At 43.4% G+C, this 25,219-nt stretch overlaps 1 protein-coding gene and 1 pseudogene across 3 annotated transcripts in view; both read left to right on the forward strand.

The window, feature by feature from the left end:
* Positions 1–24,180, forward strand: part of Dstyk (dual serine/threonine and tyrosine protein kinase) — a 70,301-nt gene extending 46,121 nt beyond the window's left edge. The window contains exons 4-14 of one of the 3 annotated variants that reach the window (XR_006637813.1): positions 2,150–2,382; positions 2,925–3,008; positions 4,686–4,862; positions 6,831–6,960; positions 8,646–8,802; positions 9,143–9,275; positions 10,960–11,073; positions 13,633–13,747; positions 18,674–18,808; positions 19,666–20,138; positions 20,805–24,180. Coding sequence is in view for 1 of the 3 variants with exons in the window: in XM_004663550.2 (XP_004663607.1) it covers positions 2,150–2,382; positions 2,925–3,008; positions 4,686–4,862; positions 6,831–6,960; positions 8,646–8,802; positions 9,143–9,275; positions 10,960–11,073; positions 13,633–13,747; positions 18,674–18,808; positions 19,666–19,853 (1,466 nt within the window). In the remaining 2 variants the exon portion in view is untranslated. Of the gene's footprint in view, positions 1–2,149; positions 2,383–2,924; positions 3,009–4,685; positions 4,863–6,830; positions 6,961–8,645; positions 8,803–9,142; positions 9,276–10,959; positions 11,074–13,632; positions 13,748–18,673; positions 18,809–19,665 lie in introns of all 3 variants that reach the window. The other 2 variants (XR_006637814.1, XM_004663550.2) reach the window with 2 other exon arrangements.
* Positions 14,778–14,878, forward strand: LOC123458361 (annotated as a pseudogene).
* Positions 24,181–25,219: the final 1,039 nt, after the last annotated feature.

The raw sequence follows: 25,219 nt of genomic DNA on the forward strand, positions 1-25,219 counted from the left end.
CATGGCTGGTTGGTTGCTTTAAATTTCTGATATCCCCATCTGTGCTAGTATAAATTTCCAACATAAACTTGAGGTTACCTTCCTGGAAAAATATCTGTTTTGATTTTCCTTCTGTGTTTTGGCTTTCAAAATAGATTTTATGTATTTACTTATTTTTATTTGAGAGAGAGAGAGAGAATGAGAATGGGTACACCAGAACCTCTTGCCACTGCAAACTAACTCCAGACACGTGTGCCACTTTGTGCATCCGGCTTTATGTTGGTACTGGTGAATTGAACCCAGGCTGGCTGGCTTTTCAAGAAGTTGCCTTAATCACTAAGCCATCTTTCCAACCCCAAAATAAGATTTTTAAGAAGAATTTATTTATTTAAGGGAGGGGAGAAAGAGAGAGAGAGAAAATATGGGCACACCAGAGTCTCTTGCCAGTGTAAATGAATTCCAGATGCATGTACCACTTTGTGTGTCTGGCTTTTACATGGCTACTGAGGAGTAGAATCCTGATTGTCATGCTCTAGTCCCCAAATAGACTTTTTTTTTTTTAAAGGCTGCCATCATGCCAGTCTTTTCTAATTTTAATTTTAATTTTATTTATTTATTTGAGAGAGAAGCAGAGAGAGAGAGAGAGAGAGAGAGAGAGAGAGAGAATGGGCATGCCAGGCCAGGGCCTCCAGCCATTGTAGACGAACTCCAGATGCATGCGCCCCCTTTTGCATCTGGCTTATCTGGGTCCTGAAGAGTCGAACTGGGATCCTTTGGCTTTGCAGGCAAACTGCTAAGCCATCTCTCCAGCCCCCAAATAGACTTTTTAAACATTTTACTTATTAAGAGAGAGAAAGAGGCAGAGATGGTGGGGGGAGAGAGAGAGAGCATGCAAATGGGCGCGTCAGGGCATCCAGCCACTGCAAACAAACTCCAGACACACGTGCCACCTTTTGGGTCATGAGGAATCGAACCGAGGTCCTTTGGCTTTGCAGGCAAATGCCTTAATTGCTAAGCCATCTCTCCAGACCTTAAATCTTTTGAAAAATATATTTATTTATTTGCAAGCAGAGGGAGACTGAGAAGAGATATGGAGAGAGAATGGGCACACTAGAGCTTCTAGCCACTGCAGACGAACTCCAGATGCATGTGATACATTGTTCATCTTGTTTTACGTGGCACACAAGAGTCAAACCAGGGTTGTTAGGCTTTACAGGCAAGCACCTTAACTGCTGAGCCATCTCTCTAGCCCAATTTTATTTTATTTATTTATTTATTTTGGTTTTTCAAGGTAGGGTCTCACTCTAGCCCAAGCTGACCTGGAATTCACTATGTAGTCTCAGGGTGGGTTCAAACTCATGGCGATCCTCCTACTTCTGCCTCCAGAGTGCTGGGATTAAAGGCGTGCACCACCATGCCTGGCTTTCAATTTTACTTTTTATTTATCTAATAATTTTTTAGAATAAAATTTCTGACACTTGGACTCATAAATAAGCTCAGCAGCCTGAAATTTTACCAAGGTCTTGGGTTTTGAAACCAACCATTTGACCTGTGTGCTCAAATATTACCTGTTTTACTCCTAACTATAATATCTCCTCTCCACTGCCCACTTTGTCCTATCTACAGAATATAACCAGTAATACCCATACAACAAAATTAAAAATGAAGTTAGATTACTTTTACAAAATGCTTATTATTTATCTTTCATATAGTTTTCACTCAATAAAAATATTTCCTCTCAGCTGGGCGTGGTGGCGCACGCCTTTAATCCCAGCACTCGGGAGGCAGAGATAGGAGGATCACTGTGAGTTTGAGGCCACCCTGAGACTACATAGTGAATTCCAGGTCAGCCTGAGCCAGAGTGAGACCCTACCTCGAAAAACCAAAAAAAAAAAAAAAAAAATTTCCTCTCTTCCTATACTTGCAACATAAAAGATGACAGAATCACCAGGTTATGTTAGATTTATCCTCCACATTCATGGTCTTATTTGCCTTAAGTAGTTGAGCATTATGTGGCCTCCTGATCGCACTGAGGGTTAGAGTTCATCAGCCAGCTATGTCTTTGTAGCCATTATCATGGGAGTTCATTGGCTATGACTTGGGAGATACCCTTATTTAGTGTATCGGCCCTTTCCTTCACAGTTAACTACCACAGTCTCTACTTCTATAGATGTCATTATCCCTGAGAATGGAGAACCAGTGGGCACCAGAGAGATCAAATGCTGCATCCGACAGATCCAAGAACTTATCATCTCCCGGCTTAATCAGGCGGTGGCTAACAAGCTAATCAGCTCAGTGGATTACCTACGAGAGAGCTTCGTTGGGACCCTGGAACGGTGTCTGCAAAGCCTGGAGAAATCACAGGATGTCTCAGTTCATATTACCAGTAATTATCTCAAACAGGTGCGCACAGAATGGTTGCTAAGACACTGCATCATGGATAACACCTGCAACAATTCATAGACAAGCCCACCTTCAAATCAGCCAGGGAATTCACTTTCAACCTTTGTGCCAGTCCAATTTGAGTTCCATTTTGGTTTCCTGTCACATGATAATTTGCCTTAAAAACTACAGTTCCAGATGGTAGATTGATAGTTGATAAAAATGACGAGAAAGTAAAAGGCCTACTTACAAAATAGGTGATCAGTTGAGTTGACTGTGTGTGTGCGTGTGTTTTTTGAGGGATAAATTGAGGAACCTTGAAACTGGACTGTAATTCTTTCTTTCCTTTGGGCAGGGGCTTTGGGACGGGGTCTTATGTAGCCCAGGTTGGTCTTGAACCTGCTCTATAGCCCAGGCTGGGCTTGAGCACCTGATCTTCCTGCCTCTATCTCCTAAGTGCTGGGATTGCAGGCATGTGCCATGCCTGGCTAGATTATGATTCTTGAAGTAAATAACACTTATACCATTTTTATAATTAGCTATCTCCCTGTGTTCCCTTTCAGATTTTAAATGCCGCCTACCACGTTGAAGTCACATTTCACTCTGGGTCCTCAGTTACAAGGATGCTGTGGGAGCAAATCAAACAGGTACAGATTCCTTGAGGAAATTATTTTCAGTCCTTAGTTCATACACATCCTAGTCCTTCCAACAGAGAAAAAGTTCCTAGGACCCACTGTTAAAGTAGGGTAGGCATTGTTCTGGCTTACTTGCCTGAGTGAATTCTGGCTGTACTTAGTCTCAAATAAAGACTGCCAGTAATTTTTTCAACTCTGGAAAAAGGGTGGGCTTAAATGATATTTCATGGAGCCACAAGCTTCTACCTCACTTGCTTCTTCATATTTCATTAAAAAAAAAATTTATTGGGGCTGGAGAGATGGCTTAGCGGTTAAGCGCTTACCTGTGAAGCCTAAGGACCCGGTTCGAGGCTTGATTCCCCAGGACCCACGTTAGCCAAATGCACAAGGGGGCGCATGCGTCTGGAGTTTGTTTACAGTGGTTGGAGACCCTGGCGTGCCCATTCTCTATCTGCCTCTCTCTCTCTGTGTCTGCCACTCTCAAATAAATAAATAAAAATAAACAAAAATAAAAAAATTTATTGGACTAGAGAGATTGCTTAGTGGTTAAGGCACTTGCCTACAAAGCCAAAGGATCCAGTTTCAATTCCCCAGGTCCCATGTAATCCAGATGCACAAGGTGGTGCATGTGTCTGGAATTTGTTTGTAGCAGCTGGAGGCCTGGCACACCTATGATCTACCTGTCCCCCCCACCAACTAAATAAATAAAAGTATATTTTAAAAATAAGAGCTGGAGAGATGGCTTAGTGGTTAAGGCACTTGCCTGTGAAGCCTAAAGACCCATGTACTCTCCAGATCCCACATTAGTCAGATGCACAAAGGTGAGGCAAGCACAAGGTCTCACATGCCCACTAGTTGGCAGAGGCATCTGGAGTTTGATTGCAGTGGCTGAAGCCTTGGTGTGCCAATTCTCTCTCTCTCCTCTCTGTCTCTAAAAAAAATTAAAAAATAAATAAAATATGTATTTATTTAGGAGAGAAAGAGAGAGAATGAATGAGAATGAGCATGCCAGGGCTTCCTGCCACTGCAGATAAACTCTAGACACATGTACTGCTTTGTACATCTGGCTTTGTGTGGGGATTGGGGAATCAAACCCCAGTTGTCAAGGCTTTGCAAGCTACACCTTTAGCCACTGAGCCATTTCTCCAGCCCTTACATTTCTTTTATTCAGCTTAAATGTTTTCTCAAAACTAGGCATTGCTGGGGCTAGGTATGTGGTTCAACTGTATAGTGCTTGCATATGCAAGGCCTTAGATTTAGTCCTCAGCACCACAAAACAAGTTTAAAACAACAACAACAAAAATACCAAAACCAAACAAACAACAACAATAAAAAACTAGGTATTGTGAGGTCAAGAATGTGATTCCCATGTAGGCCTTGAATGTAGTTCTTATGTAGACTTACATAACTGCTTCAGAAAGATTCATTGGGCACTCTCTGGCCCCCAGTGTGACATATTGAGGATCTGTGAGCATGTAGATTAGGCCTACTTAATCTTTGATATATTCCTGTTGGCTAAGCTCTGATTTTCAGGTAGATGAACTTAGAGAAGTCCTTGAACTTAATATGGCTCCTATCTTCAGAGTCACTCCTAATGAATGAGTAACCCAGTGAAGGAAAGGCATTATGAGGTCTTCTAGCAGCTCCTTTCTCCATCCTTCAATGATCTCACTGTCCTCATCTTGGCAGATCATCCAGCGTATCACATGGGTGAGCCCACCAGCCATCACTCCAGAGTGGAAGAGGAAGGTGGCCCAGGAAGCCATTGAGAGCCTTAGTGCCTCCAAGTTGGCGAAGAGCATTTGCAGCCAGTTCCGAACTCGGCTCAACAGTTCTCATGAGGCTTTTGCAGCATCCTTGCGGCAGGTTGGTACATAGGAGAGGAAATGGAGCCAGAAGCAGCAGAGAAGAGCCTCATTCAGAGAACATATGTCACCATCTGCTCGCTTCATAATGTTTTTTTTTGGGGGGGGTTCTAGGTAGGGTCTCACCCTGGCCCAGGACGGCCTAGAATTCACTATGTAGTCTCAGGGTGGCCTCGAACTCATGTTGATCCTTCTACCTCTGCCTCCTGAGTGTTGGGATTAAAGGCGTGTGCCACCACACCCAGCTGCCTTGTAATTTTTTAAAACTTCTTTTTATTCTGCTAAAGAATAATATAATGTTAGCTAGCCAAGGTGGTTCATACCTTTAATCCCAGCACTCAAGAGGCTGAGGTAGGAGGCCTGGGCTTTAGAGTGAGTTCCAGGTTGACCACTACTAACATGAGACCCTACTTTGAAATTTAAAAAAATAAAAGGAGTTTCATTAATACTTTTAGTAATGTGGTAATAGTAGCAGCATGGGCGGTGGTGATGTGTGTGGTGTGTGCATGTGCATGTGCAGATGTGCTTGCAGGCATGCCGAGGCCAGACAAGAATGTCTGCTCTCCTTCCTCTATCACTCAACTGCTTATTTGCTTGAGAAAGAGTCTCTGAACATAGACCTGCAGTTCTGTTAGGCCCAACAGTTCTCTGGTCTCCGCGCTCCACAGGTATAGGGTTACAGACATGCATGGCCATGCCCAGTTCTTTACATGGGTCCTAGGGAATAGAGCTCAGGCCCTCATGCTTGTAGCGAGTGCTCTTACTATGGTTGATTTTGGGTTGTCAATATGATAGGATTTAGAATCACCATGAAAACAAATCATTGGTCATGTCTGTGAGGGATTTTTTTAGATTAGATGGGATGAACCACCCTGACTTGTGGGCACATCATCCATGGCTGAGTTCTTTGACTGTATAAAAAAGAGAAAGTTGTTGGGCATGGTGGCACATGCCTTTAATCCAAGCACTCAGGAGGCAGAGGTAGGAGGATCGCCATGACTTCAAGGCTACCCTGCGACTACATAGTGAATTCTAGGTCAGTCTGGACTAGAGTGAGACCCTACCTGGAAAAACCAAAAATAAATAAATAAATAAATAAAGAGAGAAAGCTGGCTAAGTATTAAACATTCACTGTGTTTTCTACTACCCCTGCTGATGTGACGATGCAGGATCTGCTTCCTTGCTCCCCTCATGCTTTCCTCACCACAATGGACTCTACCAGCTGTGAACTGAAGTAACCTTTTTTTTTCTTCCTTTTTCTTCTGGTCCAGTATTTTGTCCCAACAACAAGAAAGTTACTGATAGACCTCCTAAACCATCTCCCCAGCTCATGTGAATATTTTCTAACTCTACGGAGGATAGATAGAGCTCAGTTATTATCTTCCCATTTCAGTGAATAAGAAGATACAGAGAGGGCTGGAGAGATGGCTTTGTGGTTAAGATGCTCACCTGTGAAGGTTAAGGACCCAGGTTTGATTCTCCAGTACCCACATAAACCAGATACACAAGGTGGCACGTGTGTCTGGAATTTGTTTGCAGTGGTTAGAGGCCCTGGCATGCCCATATTCTCTCTTTCATCTATGTGCTTCTTTCAAATAAATAAAAATTATTTTTAAAAAGCTTTTTTAAAAAGATACAGAGAAATAGAAACTTTATATATAAGCTTATATGGTATTTTGGGAAAGGGTGGCTTTCTAATTTCATACCAGTTCACAATTATGTACCATGTGCTTGTCTGTTTAGTATATGTGGTTAGAGAGAATAGATGTGATTGTGCATCCAAGAGGAAAACCACTATTTATTCACTATGTGCTTGTCACTTGTGTTAAACATGTCCTATTCATGCCATTCAGTTCTCATAAATGTCCACATGAGCTAGATACTGTTACTCTTATATAACAGGTGGGGAAGCTGAGGCTAGGAACTTGACAAATCATTTTTCTTCTTCTGTTCCCCCCCCCCCCCCAAGCTGGAAGCAGGCCACTCTGGCCGGCTAGAGAAGACTGAAGACCTGTGGCTGAAGGTTAGAAAAGATCATGCTCCCCGCCTGGCCCGCCTTTCTCTGGAGAGCCGTTCTTTACAAGATGTCTTGCTACACCGTGAGTCCTTGTTTTTTTCCCAAGTAGATTGGAGGATGGTTCATGATCCCCAGCCTACTTATGCCCAGACACCAAGACTCCCTGCATCTGAAGATACCACTTTGCAAAGCTACCTCAGCACTCCCTCGTATGTTTTTAAATTCCTGAAGTTAGCTTGGTTTTGCTATTTATATAGTATAAATATCATGACTGAAGTTATTGAAAGCAGGCTGGAGAAATGGCTTAGCAGTTAAGGTGCATGCTTGCAAAGCATAAGGACCCAGGTTCGATTCTCCAGGTCCCACATAAGCCAGATGCACATGGTGGCGCATACGTCTGGGGTTTGTTTGCAGTGGCTAGAGGCCCTGGCATACCCATTCTCACTCACTCACTCTCTCTCTCTGCCTCTCTCTAATATATAAATAAAAATAAATCTTTTTTAAAAAGTTGCTGAAAGCAATCCAGTTCAGTTATTTTCTTTAAAAAAAATTTTTTAAGCTGGGTGTGGTGGCACATACATTTAATATCAGAATTTGGGAGGTGAGGTAGGAGGATCACGGTGAGTTCAAGGCCAGCCTGAGACTACAGAGTAAGTTCCAGGTCAGCCTGAGCTAGACTGAGACCCTACTTGAAAAAACAAAGAAACTTTTTTTAAATTTGTGTGTATATGGATATGAGTACCCAGGTCAGAGGACAACCTCGGGTGTTTGTCCTCTACTGTTGCCTTCTTTTTAGTTTATTTATTTTAGAGAGAGACAGGCAGAGAGAGGAAAGAGGGAGAGAGAATGGGCGTGCCAGGGCCTGTAGCCATAGCAAATGAACTCCAGACGCATGTGTTACCTTGTGCATCTGGTTTATGTGGGAATTGAACCTGGGTCCTTGTGTTTCACAGATAGGCACCTCTCCAGCTTTATCACCTTCTTTTCAAGACAGGGTCTCTCTTGTTTTGTTTTTGATTTTTTTTTTTAAAGTGCAGAGTACACAGGTGTGCTAGCACATGCCTTTTTTTTAAAATTTAATTTATTTATTTATTTGACAGCGACAGACACAGAGAGAAAGACAGATAGAGGGAGAGAGAGAGAATGGGCGTGCCAGGGCTTCCAGCCTCTGCAAACGAACTCCAGACGCGTGCGGCCCCTTGTGCATCTGGCTAACGTGGGACCTGGGGAACCGAGCCTTGAACCGGGGTCCTTAGGCTTCACAGGCAAGCGCTTAACCGCTACGCCATCTCTCCAGCCCTGTTTTTGATTTTTCATACTCTAGCCCAGGCTGACCTGGAACTCATTCTGAAGTTCCATGCTGGCCTTGAACTCACAGTGATCCTACCTCTGCCTCCCAAATGCTGGGATTAAAGGTGTGCATCACCATGCTCGGCTCTCTTACTGTTTTTGCTGCTTTGCGTGTATCAGCCTAGCTGGCCTGCAAACTTCCAGATTCTCATGTGCCCATTGACATAAAAAGCACATTAGGATCACAGGCACATGTACCACTCTGCTTCTGGCTTCACATGGTGCTGGGCATCAAGCTCAGGCTATCAGATTTGTAGGCAGATGCCTTAGCTGTTAAGTCTTCCCAGCCCCAGTTCAGTTATTTTGTATTAGATGACACTAGAATTTCTTCCCATAGCGTGATTATGACTTCCTCTCCTCTAGGCAGGTACACATCTAAGAGGTTGCGTTACTTCTCTCTCTCTTTGTATCTTACAGGTAAACCTAAATTAGGACAGGAACTGGGCCGGGGACAGTATGGTGTGGTATACCTTTGTGACAACTGGGGAGGACATTTCCCTTGTGCCCTCAAGTCAGTTGTGCCTCCAGATGAGAAACACTGGAATGATCTGGCTTTGGAGTTTCACTACATGAGGTGGGTGCTGGTCGTGTTCATCCCTATGGAAAAGATCTAGAGAAGCAGCGAAAGGCTTAATACTTCCGACTGGCTTTTGTGTGTCTAGTCCAGACATGCTCTTTTAAGACTTCTACCATTTTTGCTCTTTTCCTACCATTGTCATTTCTCAAATTCTTCATTGAGTTATCGTTCTCAGTTTATAATTAAGTTTATCTGCAGTTAGTCTGTTATTCTTTGACCTTGGTGGAGAGAGAGTTCCATTTTCCCTGTGAACCTGAACTAAATGTGGCTTTGAGAGTCTTCCTATATCGTGGCATCTCATGCAGGATTAGAGCCCAATCTCTTTCCTTCCCCACAGGTCTCTGCCGAAGCATGAGCGACTGGTGGATCTTCATGGTTCAGTCATTGACTACAGCTATGGCGGCGGCTCCAGCATCGCTGTGCTGCTCATTATGGAGCGGCTGCACCGGGACCTCTACACGGGGCTGAAGGTGAGGCAAGGCTGGGGCTTGAGAGCAGCTCGGAGCCAGGTCCAGCACTTCCTTTTTGGACTCCCATCCTTTCCTGCTTATTCAGAGCTCCTCACTGTCATAGGAATTGTTGGGGGTAATCAGGCTTTATTGCATTTTTTTTTTCAGAAAACAAAACATTTCTCAGAACCTATTTTTGTGGCAAGTGCATATGCAGAATGCTGTCCCTCACTACCTGGATGGCCTGTGGTGGTGATAAAAATCTAGTCTCCTTAGAAGAGTAGAACAGCTTCCTGCCTGTCACTGTGTCTAAAGAGTTTTGGCTTAGTCCGCAGGTATTTATTAGTGACTATTTTGTGCAAGGCCCTGTATTAGGCCTCATTAGAATAGCAAGCAGTGGAGTTTCCAGGAACTTTGAATTGTAGTCTTGAATCTTTCATGAAGATGGAGAGTTTGAGTTTGACATGTACATCTTGATGTGTAGAAACTGGATAGTTGGCAAGCAGAAGAGGGCAAAGGAATAGCACTGTACCAGGGTAGTTGAAAGCCAGGCTTCTAGACACATTGGGACAGTGAGCCCAATTTGGGAATGGGGAAATAAGGTGCAAAGAGATACTAAGGACAAACATACAGAACTCAAAGTGTTAAGAATTCAAATTTATTTCAAACATTGATAAGCTACACAGTAAGAGTGAAAGTAGAAATCACTTGTAGGGGGCTGTAGCTCAATGACTGAGCACAAGGTCTCAAGTTCAATCTCAGAACCAGCAAAAAAAAAAAAGTCACTTACAAGATCTCGTTATATATAATCTCAGTTTTTAAAATTTGAATTGGGATTTGTCACTGAAGAATTTCATTTGAATAAAGGTGAAGCCCTCAGTTGAATGCTGTTTCCAACTCTCATCTATAACACTCACTTAAGGGAATTAGACTCCTCTTATCTGTTCCCTATGTTCTGCTGCATAGAAGAGAAAAGCTGACCTGAGAGTATCGTGGTAGTCCCTTCTCACAGAGTCAGTCCCCTTGCTTGCTTTATATGGAGGCTTACCGAAGCAAGGCTTAGAAATGCTTCCAAGGAGTCAGTGAGATGAAGGCAGCTCTGAGTGGTTTTCCCGCTTCATCTCAGAGGAGTAAACACACTAGCAGCTGAGGTTTTTCCTTAAGTGGGATAGAGGACCACATTTGTTCTTTTGGAGAAATGATAGGACATTTTCCAGAATCCCAAAGACCCTAAGTTAATGTAAGTGACTTATAATAATGTAATAATATAAGAATGTAAATGACCCATAATATCAAACCTTGGTTCCCTAGGCCTGTAAAGCATGCAAGTATATCTGCCTGAGGGACATAGAAATGCTTGTTTAAGTCACAAGGGCAGTTCCAGAGTTGCTCTAATGGTAGAAATGAGCTCATGCCATTGGTCATCCTCTTCTGCTCACATCTGGGGATTGTCCCTTAGGCCAACTGCAGCCTGTAAGGGCTTTTAATTTGGCTTTTTGTCCTTCCCAGCTTGCTCTTCCCTGCTGCTTTTCCTCTTCCCTTTCTCAACTGCCTTCCTCTTCCTTTACCCTTCCATTCACTTCTCTGGCCTTCTATGCCACAGTAAGTCACTGGGTTCCTCACAAGTGGAAATATCAGCTGGTTTAAGCAGGCTGAGTTCAGGAGTTGGGCTCTTACAGCATGTTGGCTCTTTTGTCCCCTGAAGGCTGGACTGAACCTAGAGACACGTCTGCAGATAGCTCTAGATGTGGTGGAGGGAATCCGCTTCCTGCACAGCCAGGGCCTTGTCCACCGTGACATCAAATTGAAAAATGTGCTGGTAAGTAAGAGCTGTTTTGAGAAGACTCCTCACCCCTGTGGGTTAGGATATGCTGCAAGTCAGCTTGGTCCTAGGAAAGGTCCACAGGGAAAGTAATAGAATTCACAGTATAGTGGATGGTAGTATTGACTTAAGCTAAAGAAGGCCTTACAACAGACTTGACTTTATTGCATAGATTTTTGTCCTCACTATTGAGAAGTCTTAAACTTTACAGAAAAGTTAAGAATAGCACAATGGAAAGCTGGGTCTGGTGGCACACGCCTTCCTTTAATCCCAGCAACTTGGGAGGCAGAGGTAGGAGGATCACCGTGGGTTCAAGACCGCCCTGAGACTACATAGTGAATTCCTGGTCAGCCTGGGCTACCCTACCTTGGAGGAAAAAAAAAAGCATAATGGAGTCCTACACGCCCTTCATCCGGGTTCACATTCTTTGTTTCTCCTGGAGTGCTTATTTGTAGTCTTGCTTTCTTTTTTCTTTTTAATTTTTATTAATTTATTTGAGAGAGAAAAAGAGAGAGAGGGAGAGAAAATGGGTACACCAGGGTCTCTGGCCATTGCAGACAGACTCCAGATAAGTGCACCACCTTGTGCATCTGGCTTATGTGGGTTCTGGGGAATTGAACTAAGGTCCTTTGGCTTTGCAGACAAGTACCTTAACCACTAAGCCATCTCTGCAGCTCCTGTAGTCTTGCTTTCTATTTATACACATTAATGTACACATACAGACTTTTTTCCTGAACTATGTGGACACCAGCATGTATCTCCTGAAGAAGAGGCTTGTCTATGAATAAAAGAATGTTATTATTATACTCAAGAAATTTAACATTGATACAGTACTGTTATTTAATATATAATCTATGTTTTTAAACTTATATACTATATTAATATGCTTAATTATCTCCAATCAATGCAGCTCCTCCTAATATAGTCTGTTTATTTTATCTGGGATCTAAACCTAGAATGATAACTGCATTTTGCTGTCATGTTTCTGTCGTCGTCTTCAATCTAGAATAGCCTTTCTGTCTTTTTTCTTTTCTGGCATTGATTTTTTTTTTTTTTGAGGTAGGGGCTCACTTTAGTCCAGGCTGACCTAGAATTCACTCTGTAGTCTCAGGGTGACCTTGAACTCATGGCAATCCTCCTACCTCTGCCTCCCGAGTTCTGGGATTAAAGGCATGCACTGCCATGCCCAGCATTGGCATTCATATTTTTGAGGAGTCCAGGTCTTTGTTATTATTCAGGGCTTAATCAGAGATACTGGATGTGAGGTGAAATGAGTTAAATACACCTTAAAAAGTTACTGGAATTATAATCTTTTGACATACTATTAGTGATGGTCGTCAACTCGACAGAATTTAGAATACCATGGAAATAAATCTCTGGCAGTGTCTATGAGGGATTTTCTAGATTAAATTAGTTCAGGTGGGAAGACACACTTTACCTGTGGGTGGGGCCATACCATGGGTTTTTGGACTGTATAAAAAGGAGAAAACCAGCTAAACATTCAGCATTCATTGTTCTGCTTGGCTTCTGTACTGTGGGCTGACGGTGTCCAAATTCCTCTGCCGTGCCTTCCCAGCCATGATGGACTGTAACCTGGAACTAGCACTTTAAACTGATTTTTGTCAGGCATTTTGTCTCTGCAATGAGAAGGTAACTGATACGCTCTTCTTGAAAACACATTAGAGTGTCATGTTTCTGGTAATACCTCAGTGACATACAAAGACGACAGCAGTTTGGGGGAAGAGAAGAGAAGGCCCGCTGAAATTGTAGGCAGAGGCCTAAGAGGCCGATCAGTAATTACATAAGACGCATTTATTCTTTTGGGAATTGTTTACTTGTTTGTGCTTTGTTGTTGCACTGGGATAGAACCTGGGGCCTCCACCTGCTAGGCAAGCTCTCTGCAAGAGAGCTACATTTCCAATTTTGGATTAATTGGATCTTTAGGAATTTTAGGAATTTCCTGAGGTGACTTGAAAACCTCAACTTAAAATTTCTTTTTTAATTTTTATTTTTTTAAAATTTATTCATTTATTTGCAAGCAGAGAGAGAGAGAATGGGCACTCCAGGGCCTCCAGCCACTGCAAACAAACTCCCGACACATGTGTCCCCTTTGTCTATCTGGCTTACGGGGGTGCTGGGGAATCAGACCTGGGTCCTTTGGCTTTGCTGGCAAGCACCTTAACCACTAAGCCATCTCTCCAGCCCAAGCCTCACCTTTCTTATCAGTTGTCTGCCCTGGAGTCAGAAGGAAAACCAAGAGCTGAGATGTTTTTGTTAGTGTCCTTTCATGGACTTTTACCCACTGTTCTTCACGATCTGTAAAAAGATCCTCGTATGTGCTGGGGACTATGCTAGAGCCGGGATACAAAGGTAAGGGGAAAAAAGTCTCGGTCCCCAGGTGGTTCACATGGGGAGGAGGCAGTGATGGCGGTGAGTCTGGAGGTGATGAGGTTGCAGGCAGGGTTTACTTACTAAGTGCTGCGTTGAGGGCGAGCACGCACTTGACTGCTGTATGCAGCACGAGACAAGTTAATTCCTACCCTGCTTTTTTGGCAGCTGGACAAACAGAACCGTGCCAAGATCACTGACTTAGGATTCTGCAAACCAGAGGCCATGATGTCAGGCAGCATTGTGGGAACGCCAATTCATATGGCCCCTGAACTTTTCACAGGTAAGGAAGGCTAGAAGGCAGGGAGTAGGTGTGGCAGAGCTCCTGATGCACACCTTGAGCGCCAGTCTTCAGGACAGATAGTGTGCACAAATGCTCCTGGCAGGTCTGCTACAAACAAGGATGAAAACAAAGCCAGGGAAATAAATGTCAGTCACCAAGTGTTCTTTTGGATGCATCTCTGCATTATTAGTGCCAAAATTGCCTGGGTTAGCCAACTGTTTGATCACAAAGTATTTGCTGATCTCCTGTATGATAGAAGTTGTTCATATTAAAGAATTTTAGCCAACATAGAGATGTATTGAAAGAGGGAAAATAAGTTGGAAGTAATGTAAGGCAGTAATAAATGCTAAGTTAAGGGTGATATAAGGTCCTATTGGTACTCAGGATAAATGAAGGTTGAAATGCTTGATGGTTTTGAGGTTGAAGTGAGACTTGGGGTAAAACTTGAATAAAATCTGGAAATATTGTTTGGTGGGAAGGGAACTCAAATATACACTTTTAAACAGGCACTGTATTTCTTTTTTTTTTTAATTTTTATTTATTTATTTATTTATTTGAGAACGACAGACACAGAGAGAAAGACAGATAGAGGGAGAGAGAGAGAATGGGCGCGCCAGGGCTTCCAGCCTCTGCAAACGAACTCCAGACGCGTGTGCCCCCTTGTGCATCTGGCTAACGTGGGACCTGGGGAACCGAGCCTTGAACCGGGGTCCTTAGGCTTCACAGGCAAGCGCTTAACCGCTAAGCCATCTCTCCAGCCCCAGGCACTGTATTTCTAAATCTCTTGTTTTATTTAATCCTCACAACAATCTTCTGATGATGCTGATGCATTTTTTATGTCCGTTTTATGGATAAAGTGGGGACTGGATGGATGAAGTTACTCACCCCAACACACTTAGCTAGAAGGTAATGGGCCTGGGATTTGAGTCAGGTCTTTCTGCACAGTCAGCATGTATCATGAGAGCAGAAACTTCTGGAGTTTGGTAAGGGAAATACTGAGGGAAATTTAGGGTAAAAATAAGCATGATAGGTGCCCACTGTGGCAGCACATGTATCAAAATTGGAATCATACAGAGATTAACATGGCCCTTGCAAAAATATATGTAAATTTGCAAAGCAGTCCATATTTTTAATCGGAAAATGACATGGAGGATGCCTGTCATGAGCACCAGGCAAATCTTTTGCACCAACATCTGATGAGATGCCAGGAAGAATTAAGATGCATGGAAGAACGTCACAATCAAGAAACGCAGAAACATTGCTGGACCTGGTGGTGCATGCCTTTAATCCCAGCACTCAGGAAGCAGAGGTAGGAGGTTTGCTGTAAGTTTCAGGCCACCCTGAAACTACATAGTGAATTGCAGGTCAGCCTGGACTAGAGCGAGACCCTACCTTGAAAAACTAAAATAAATAAATAAATTTCAGAAACAAAGAAATGCATTTGGGGCAAGAAGAAGAATGGTGTAGAAGAGAGGAAGAGATAATTAGCCAACGTGAGATGGAAGAGCAAATGAGAAGCCATGAGGAAAGTTCCACCAGAATGGGCTACATGGATCCAACAAAGAGAAAGAGAACAAGCAAGAGTGAGCGAGCGACCTGTGAATGGGTAGTGGAGGAGCAGTGAACACGAGAGATCTCTTTGCAAGAGATCTCTGTTCAGGAGGCCAGAAATTTCTACCTGTAGGTGGTGGTGGTGGTGGTATAGGCTATGAAGCTAATCCTGGAGTTCCACCAGCAACCAGGAGTGGTTCCATGATGGGAAGCAACATGTGTACTAAATGCTTGGGGCAGGGAGGTGTGGGCCTGTGGGTGGACAGGGTTCTAGAGGAGAGGGGCCTGGAACCCCAGTAGGATATACTAGAGGGAGAGAAAGGTATCAAGGGCCAAGAACTCCATCCTAGATGTGATCCCTAGGCTTTCATTCAGTGTTTGTTTATATACTACTTCTAAATTCTTGCATCTTAGTAAGAAAGCTACCTTCGTATGGCTGTTGGCAGTTTATTGACCTGATGTTTGTAAATGGTCTGTTTGGGCAGGTAGAATTATGTAATGCAGGGTTCAAAGCAGGAACATTTTCTTTCTTTTTTTCTTTTTTTTTTTGGGGGGGGGGTTTGAGGTAGGGTCTCACTCTATCCCGGGCTGACCTGGAATTCACTCTTAGTCTCAGGGTGGACTTGAACTCACAGTGATCCTTCTACCTCTGCCTCCCAAGTGTTAGGATTAAAGGCATACACCACCACGCCTGGCTTTTTAAAAAAATATTTTATTTTTATTTATTTATTTGACAGAGAAAGGGAGGGGGGAGAGAGAGAGAGAGACAGAGAGAGAGAGAATGGGTACACCAAGGCCTCCAGCCACTGCACCCAAACTACGGACACATGGGCCCCCTTGTGCATCTGGCTAACGTGGATCCTGGGGAATCAAACCTAGGTCCTTTGGCTTTGCAGGGAAATGCCTTAACCACTAAGCCATCCCTCCAGCCCCTCCCCCTTTTTAAATTTCCCTTTCAAAAACTGTTTAATGTTCCCTAAGTTAATGGCAGTGTAAGTTATGTCACTGAATTTCCAAAGTATACCAGTTCTGTTTTTGCTGTGCTTCAAATAAATAGGAAAATAGTTATAGGGCTGGAGAGATGGCTTAGCGGTTAAGACGCTTGCCTGAAATATAGTTACAAAAAAGAAATAAGCATGATAGGAAAGAAATCCATGTGGGGAATAGAAGCAGTCAAGATCAGAGAAAAGTACACTGAGCTTGAAAATTTTGCAGAGGAATTAGGCTTGCAAGAAGTAGGGGACTGCTGAGCTTTTGAGCAAGGGAGAGATGCGAAGAAAATGCACTTAGAAGATGAGCTCTGCAATAGCAGGTAGAAGAGACATGGGCTTAAAAGAAAGTCAGAGTAAGGAAATAAGCAGTGGTTTGTCTGGAAGCTTAGGTAAGTATTGATGCTGAAACAAAACAGTGTGACAGATTTGAGAGTAATTCAATAAAGAATGAGAAAGCTTTTGTTTCTGTCTTGATGTGAGTGATAAACAGGAAAGACTGACTGAGAGTCTGAGTGAATAGGAATGGCTGTTTGTGCCAGGGAAGGTGGCAAGGGAATCACAGGACAGTTGTTGGCACACACTAAAATTTGCAGTGCATTTGCGTTTCTTTCCTTTCACATATAAGTTGTCCCCTGGCTCTTATCAAGTGACCCACAGAAGGATTGGAAGTTGGGTAGACAGCTGTAGTCCTACCCACATCTGAACCAAGCAGCCATTGTTTGTCTGCTCCTAGGTTTACTTGATGATTGTTTCTCTGTTCTTGCTACTGATACTCTATTTTGGCTACTTCACATTTAGGTTCCTTTGGTTATTTCTACTATAGTCCATGCTATTGTCAGAATATTCTTCTTTTCACTCCTGTTCCAAAAAATAAATTAGTTTCTGTTGCTCACTGGATCAGAACTCTTTTCTCTGCCTTAAAAAATTTTTTTTGAGGTCTGGAGAGATGGCTTAGTGGTTAAGGTGCTTGTCTGCAAGGCCTAAGGACCCAGGTTTGATTCCCCATTACCCACATAAGCCAGATGCACATGGTGGGTGCATGTGTCTGGAGTTTGTTTTCAGTGGCTAGATGGCTAGAGGCCCTGGGCATGCCCATTCTCTTTCTCTCTTCATCTCTCTCTCTCTCTCTAATAAGTAAAACTTAAAAAATCTTTTGCAACAAGGTCTTACTAGGGCTTCAAACACTGATTCTCCTTCCCCTAGAATGCTAGGGTGACAGGCATATATCACCATGCTTGCCTAAAAATCATCATATTCTAGTTCCAGTGTATCCATCCACCCATATTTCCATAATAAGGCCTTTTATAATTAATCTTACAGATAGTTCTATTAAAATCAAAGGCTAAGAATGTACCTTTTGACTTCCTAGGGCCATAGTTTCCTATATTATAAAATGGGCATTATAAGTATTTCCTGCTTTCCTGGCCAGGTTGTGTGAAGGACAATTGATGCCAAAAGATTTATTTCATTTTATTTATCATTATTATTATTGTTGTTGGTGTTTTGTTTTTTTTTTTTTTTTTTTTTGGTTTTTCGAGGTAGGGTTTCACTGTAGTCCAGGCTAACCTGGAATTTACTATGTAGTCTCAGAGTAGCCTCAAACTCACAGTAATCCTAACTTCTTCTGCCTCCTAAGTGCTGGTATTAATGGCATGCGCCACCATGCCTTGCAGTTAAAAGATATATAAACAATGTGTAAGGACCTGGCCAGGCTTGGTCGCACATGCCTTAATCCTACCACTTGGGAGGCAAAGTAGGAGGATCGCCATGAGTTTAACACCACCCTGAGACTACACAGTGAAATTTAGGTCAGCCTACCTCAAAAAAGGTAGGTAGAGGACTGGAGAGATGGCTTAGCAGTTAAGGCACTTGCTTGTAAAGCTAAAGGACCCAGGTTTGATTCCTCAGGACCCATGTAAAGCCAGTTGCACAATGTGGTGCATGTGCCTGGAGTTTGTTTGCAGTGGCTAGAGACACTAGTGTGCCCATTCTTTCTCTCTCTCTCAAATAAATAAATAAATAAATTTTTTAAAAGGGTAGGTAGAAGTAAGTAGAACAAGACTCTTCCTCAAGAAAACTTTAAAAAAAGGATGTAGAGCTGGATGTGGTGGCGCACGCCTTTAATCCCAGCATTCAGGAGGCCGAGGTAGGAGGATTGCCTTGAGTTCAAGGCCACCCTGAGACTACATAGTGAATTCCAAGTCAGTCTGGTCTAGAGAGAGACCCTAGCTCAAAAAACTTAAAAAAAAAAAGAAAAAGAAAAAAGAAAAAAGAAAAGAAAAGAAAAGAAAGAAAGAAAAGGCTGTGTTGGGAGCTGCAGAGGGAAGGTGCTGGTCGCACTGCCTTCCCCTCTGCCTCACTCTTTCATCTCTTCCCACTACAGGGAAGTACGACAACTCTGTGGATGTCTATGCTTTTGGGATTCTTTTCTGGTATATCTGCTCAGGCTCTGTCAAGCTCCCCGAGGCATTTGAGAGGTGTGCCAGCAAAGACCATCTCTGGAACAATGTGCGTAGAGGTAAGAGCCACAGTGCTGTCTTTCATTCCCCAGTGAGAGCAGACTAAGCCCAGGCACGGCAGCGGGGCCGTCACCCCGGTCACTCACTCCATAGCAGGACCACATACACAGATCATTGTAGAATACAGCACAGACATTTTAAGCCAAACCTTTGCTGGCAGTCAGAACTAGAGTGAACTATCTCAGACAGGGTTTTGGGGAGTGAGGGGTCTGGGGAGATGGCTCAGCAGTTGAAGGTGCTTGCTTGCAAACCTGCCAACCTTAATTGTGTTTGTAATTGTGTTTGCATTGAGATATGTGTAAAATCTGGAAGCTCACAAGTTGGGCAAACAACAAGAAACCCTGTCTTAAAGGGAAGGTAGAGAGAGGTGGCTCTGCAGTTTAAGGCATGTGCTTACAACACCTGATAGCCTGGGTTCAATTCCCCAGTACCCATGCAAAGCCAGATGCACAAAGGAGTGTATGTGTCTGGAGTTTACAGAAGCATGTGTCGCTGGTACGCTCATTCTCTCTCTCTCTGTCTACCTTGTTCTCTCTGTCTTAAAAATATTTTAAAAGAAGGAGGTTTGGAAGGAGAGGACTGTCCTCTGACCTCCACACTTGCAGGTACTCCTCCCATGCATGCACACAGAGAAACTTGAAGAAGAAATGAAAAAAAGGCCTTGACTTTAATTTTTTCAGTTCTTTAGTTTCCTAAGATAATCTGTCCATGTTTGTTACAGTTTTAAAGCCACTATTCCTGGTAGATTAATGGCTTGATATTTGCAATGACAGTCCAAGTTTCCTGCATTCCTTAACACCCTGGACCTCAACAGGAACTTGGCTCTGTCCCCCAGACTGTGCTTAATTCTCTCTAGGGGCCCGCCCAGAACGGCTGCCTGTGTTCGACGAGGAGTGCTGGCAGCTGATGGAAGCGTGTTGGGACGGCGACCCTTCTCAGAGGCCTCTCCTGGGCATCGTCCAGCCTATGCTTCAGGGCATCATGGACCGCCTCTGCAGGTACACTTTGGAGCGACCAAACCGAGGACTGGATGATTCCACTTGAAGACCTCTTCCTCCTCCACTCCATTTCTTTCCTACCCTCTCTCTCACCTTTTGGCCATGGGGAGATTTTGACAGTCATTAAGGGAGCTCCCAAGGGAATTGGTGCTTGCTGCAACATGTGACCTTCCTGGGTAGAGATATCTTCTGGACAGTGAAGAACTGGATGGCTGTGTGAGTATGTTGGACAGTTCACACCATGACACCTCACACTGTCCCTTTGGCAAAAGATTGTTTGAAATGTAAAAGCTGAAGAATGTGGTGTTCCGGCCTCAGAACTGAAAAGGAGGTGACTGTTACCATTGTCTATTCACTGTATTATGTTTCTAAAACAAGCGGGATGCTGCAGTGGCACAGTAGTATTACAAATGTATCCTTTTCGTAATTCAGCTCTAGACACGAAGAGTTTGATTCTACCTGTGGTAAAGACCACTTGGAAAACGTGACCTTAGTTCAGGATTGTGTGAACATAAGGGTAAAACAGAAGCCATCCAACCAACCCTTGTTGCCTGGTTCTCAGTTTCTGTAACTATGAACCTCGGGTTGTTACAGTTGGAAGTCCCAGGAGAAAGCTAGAAGGAAGCTGTCTGTCCTCACAACACAGTGTGTTTACATTTACAGGGCCACCTACCCCAGACTTTTGGGGGGCAGGGCTCACTGCAAACAGAACCTGCTCTACTTGTGGGTCTTCTTCCCACCACATACCCTTCTTTTGTCAAAAGGAGAAAACTCTGCGGATAACATGGTACTTAGGAGTATGTGTCTGACCAGAAATGGAACCTATAATTAGTCATTGTCTGTTGTTGTTTTGTTGAAGTAGGACATATGGCCTAGGCTGGTCTTAAACTCTTGACCCTCCTGCTTCAGCCATGAAAATGTTGGGAATACAGGTATACACTACTATGTCCAAATAATAATAATATCACTTTTTTCCTTTTTCTCCCCTTCATGGTAGGGATCAAGCCTGTGACCTCACACATGCTGGCAAGTGCTCTTCCACAAGCTACACCCCAGCTTTATATAACTCAACTCTAGGTATCCTGGATTCTGATAATGGCATATTATAACAGTGGTCCCTCCAAGCACTTTCAGCCTTTCAGAAAAGCCATGTAATGTTTTTTAAAACTTTTAAAATATATGTTATAACAGGTTATACACTTTTATCCCCTTGCCTCAACTCTTGTTACCCTGGGGGCCATCCTCTGTAGGGTTATGGTAAGCACTGTGGAATTATGAAGGCCTTAGTCAATCCCTGTTGGGTAGCATGGGACCATGCCTCAGGGTATTCCTACCCACTCCATGGCTCTTACAATCTTTATGCCTCCTCTTCCACAATGTTCCTTGAGCCTTGGCAGACATGTTGGCAGTCTGATTTAGTGTTGAATTCTTTGTAGTCTCTGTATTTCTGCTTTCATTGGTTTTGATTCATCTTCATGTCTGTTACCATCGCCTTGGGGTTGGTTGTCAGGCTAGCAGTAAGAGCAGTATTCATTATATCGCTTCCTCTGCAATTTCTACTGGGCCCTGGCAGGTATGGTAGAGGTGGCAAGCCTCATAATGAACAGTTGGCTATCTTCTTGTCTTAGCAGTGGATCTAGGCTCCCCTCCATAAAGGCGGGACATGAGACCCTGGTATGCCCATAAAGATAAGGTGCCCTGCTTGTACCTGAACTTCAGCCAGTTCATCCCTTCCCAGGCAGTAGCCCTGGAATGGAGTCTAGCCCTGATGCAAAACTACCATACTCTGCCATGTAATGTTTTGAAAATGGCAGTGACCCAGTGTCTTTGGTCTCATTTGCCTCAGCTTTGTTTAGGTAGAACCTTCAGTTTATCTCTTAGAATTTTAATACCTACTCAGCTATACTTAGTCATTGTCCTCAGTATTAACTTAGTGCCCTTCTGAGGACAGCAATGGCTTACAGGAAGCCATGTGTTGAGTTAAAGGAGGAGTGAATATTCTCTACTTGCTCAAAAATCACTATAGCCCAGTCTGGTGGTGCACACCTTTAATCCCAGCACTCAAGAGATAGAGGCAGGAGGATGGCTGTGAGTTCGAGGCCACTGAGACTACATAGTGAATTCCAGGTCAGCCTGGGTTACAGCAAGACCCTACCTCAAAAAAATCACTATAATTTATTCTGTATGAAATTTCAAGAAAAGTCTTATATAGGGAATTGCAGACCCTTGTCTTTTAATTAGCTGTCGTTAGGAGTGTCCTTCCAGTATGGAGACTATATTCCTAACTTTCTTTGAAAGTTTTAGTTCATAGAATGTTAGTTTTGTCCCCACCCATAGTCACTTTTCAATTTATCTTCTCTTATGTATTAGTTTTCTCACTGATTCCCTACATTTTTCTGCCTGATAGGAGGAAAAGAGAGAATAATACTAAGCAAGGAGATGTGTGGTTTTATAGTTTAAAAAAAAGTATTCTGAGAAATGTACAAGATATTTGCAAACTTCTCCAGGCCAGCCAAAGACCACAGAGAGATACTTGGTGGTGTTCCTTAAAATACTCAGCAGGCTGAGTATGGTAATACATACATATAATCTATGTACACTTTACATTTATTGCATAACATTGTAAGCTAATTTTAGATTCTTTGTTCCTTGGTACCCATTATTATAGTGATGGGATGCCATGAAATGTACTGTATTGTGTATCATTTGGGAAGACATTAGGTATTTGGAGAAATGTGCTGGCACTTGGGCAGTACAGAGTTTATCATGGCCAAAGTCCTAACGATTTTACCTCCTGGCTTTGGTTATGTTCCCAATATGGTAAGATGAGTCTGTGGCTGAGGGTGAAAGAAGGATAGCACAAATTATTGCCCTTACTGTGTGCTGTCTTTCTAAAAAACACTTCATGAGGGCAGTTTACCCCAAATGATGACCTGGCCATGATTAAAGTCTGGTTAGTCATTTTGCTGTAGAAAAAAGCAAGAGGTCTTCCTTCAGAGCAATCAGAAGAAATGCTGTTGGGGCCCAGGGCCCTGCATGGCTAGCCTATAAAACATCAATCAGGGGTGGTGCCCACAGGCAGGCCCTGGGCCTCTGCAAAGTGGCTTCTTGACTGAGCAAGCCTTTCATGTCTCTCAGAAGGACTGCATTGCTTGTTCCCAATCCAAAGAGAGTCACTTTTGACTCCATCAGTTTTAAGGAGACAGAGACCAGGCAGCCACTGCTCCTACTTTTTAACATTAAAGCTCAATGAAACTGGAGGAAAAGATGATTACTACCACAGATAGATCAGGAGAATGTTAGAACTCTGAACCAGTACCTGTCAGCTCCCCAAATGCTTTTTGTCTTTTTTTTTGAGCTGCCAAAGATGTAGTTCATGGTAGTGCATGTGCTTAGCATGTGCATGGCCTTGAGGCCAACCCCTAGCACCTAGAAAACCCAAAAGAAAAATCAAAGAGGGGTTGGAAAATGTTCTTCCTGACAGAAGTGGCTTAGCGTGGTGGAGCTGCAGAATGACAACTGCACTGAGTGACACTTTATTTTTTTGGCCATATTATTTAGCACTGAGAAACCTAGGGCTGTGGTGATTACAGTCTTACTTAGGGAAATGGAGGCACCTCTGGCCTTGCTCTGGTGTGATGCCAGGCTTGTTTGGTTTGGCTAACTGGGGAACTGCCAAGTCCATACTGTATCGCCGGAAGAGGAGGTGCTTTCTTTGAGTTTTCAAAGCTTGCTTCATGGATTTGTTGACTTAGATAGCTCACCTTTAAATTCAGGGTGGGTGGGGTAGAGCTAGTGTGATTGTACTACAGAAAGAGTGGCCTTGAGACATTTGTATTGGAAACTCCCCTGGAAGTTTTATGTAGCACTGTTTTCTTAAACATTTTATCTTTAACTTCCTATGTCTTGTTAACACCTAATGTGACTGAGGCACTGGCAGAGGCTATGAGAACACCTGACGTTGAGGAGGCCAACTTGCCCAGACAGTCAACAGAAAATTGCTCTGGATGGCTTGCTATCTTCTGTCTTTATGTGATGTTTTTATTTGTTTTAAATGACTAATGTTTATTACAGTGTTATATAAAAGTGTAACATACTAAGTGTGTAGAATAAAAGTGCAATAACAAGACAATTACTTTGACACGAACTTCAGTCTATCCCCGTCCATTGTTGTGCTATGTGGCTCTTTCCTTGACATTGTTACATGGGACCGTATTAATCGTGTATATTTTTTTAAGAGATACAACTATAAGTTTTGTCTTCATTCAGTGTAATTTGAATGGTTGGGATGGGTTTTATAGTGTTCTATATAATTGTTAGGGTACACAAATACCAAGTGTGCTGTTATAATAAAGACCACATTAACGTTTGGAGTTACCTGTTTGGTTTGGCCTGGCCCTCACTTCATCGTTCACGTTCACAAGCCCTTCTTTCCACAGTTACCTGCACTCAGGTGTCTTCCATGTGGCGAGGTTGGTGAAACATTTGCTGCCCAATGCAGAAGCTTTCTGTGGATGTGATAGCTGCTCTTTGTGGATGGGTACTGTATGTTATCACTACTGGAGGGTGGGCCCAGGAAAAATGGGAGTCAGGAGAGCTAGATTTGGGCATAGTGGGATGAGGGCAGTTTAGTTTCCAAATATGTCCTAGGGAAGACCTTTTTCTTCAACTTCCTTTTAGCACACACGAGCAGTTCACACAGGAGCCCAGCTACCCCGTTATACAGTGAGAGAATCTAGGGCTCTAATCTATAGGACAGCCTGTCTGCATGTAGGAAGCTTTGAGTTTTGTGCTTAGGTTCATCTCCCTATTCAAGTTGGCTTGTTCAGCACTGGCCACAACTATGAACGCAGCACTGTCTAGCGACCAGAGAGGATTAGCAGACCACCTCCCCCTTGGGCTGTTTTTTGTTTTGAGTCTGGTCTCCAACCCTTTTCCTTTCCTTTGTTCACACTGGGCTCAAACTCATGGTCCCCTGCCTCTGCCTGAGTCACAAGAATGTACCACGTGGCTGGCTTCGGTTTGTTTGTCATAGTAGGCTCATGTGCTTGTTATATTTCCTTGTAACTGCTGATGAGTTCACTGCACAAGGCTGGCCAGGAGGTGTGGCACATCTGATGTGTGGTGTGTTTGTGCCCTTAACCCACCAGTGCTGAGCTGCTGCTACGAGTGTTCGTGCAAAGAAGCTTCTTGCGCTTGTGAGGCTCGCTGCCTCCGCCATCCTTCACAGTTAAATTGTCCTGCCTTGGACGCACACGGCCTGCCTTCTCCAACAGAGACCAGAGTGACTTGAATTCGCTTAACACCCTGTCTGCTTCCTGTCATCAATATATCTTATGCTGTCGACATTTTTAGATTGAATGTGCTTTTGCAAGAATTCATCCCTGAGTAGGCATAGCACTTGAAAAGGCA

This window comes from Jaculus jaculus, chromosome 1 (assembly GCF_020740685.1).
Source record: "Jaculus jaculus isolate mJacJac1 chromosome 1, mJacJac1.mat.Y.cur, whole genome shotgun sequence".
Classification (NCBI taxonomy): domain Eukaryota; kingdom Metazoa; phylum Chordata; class Mammalia; order Rodentia; family Dipodidae; genus Jaculus; species Jaculus jaculus.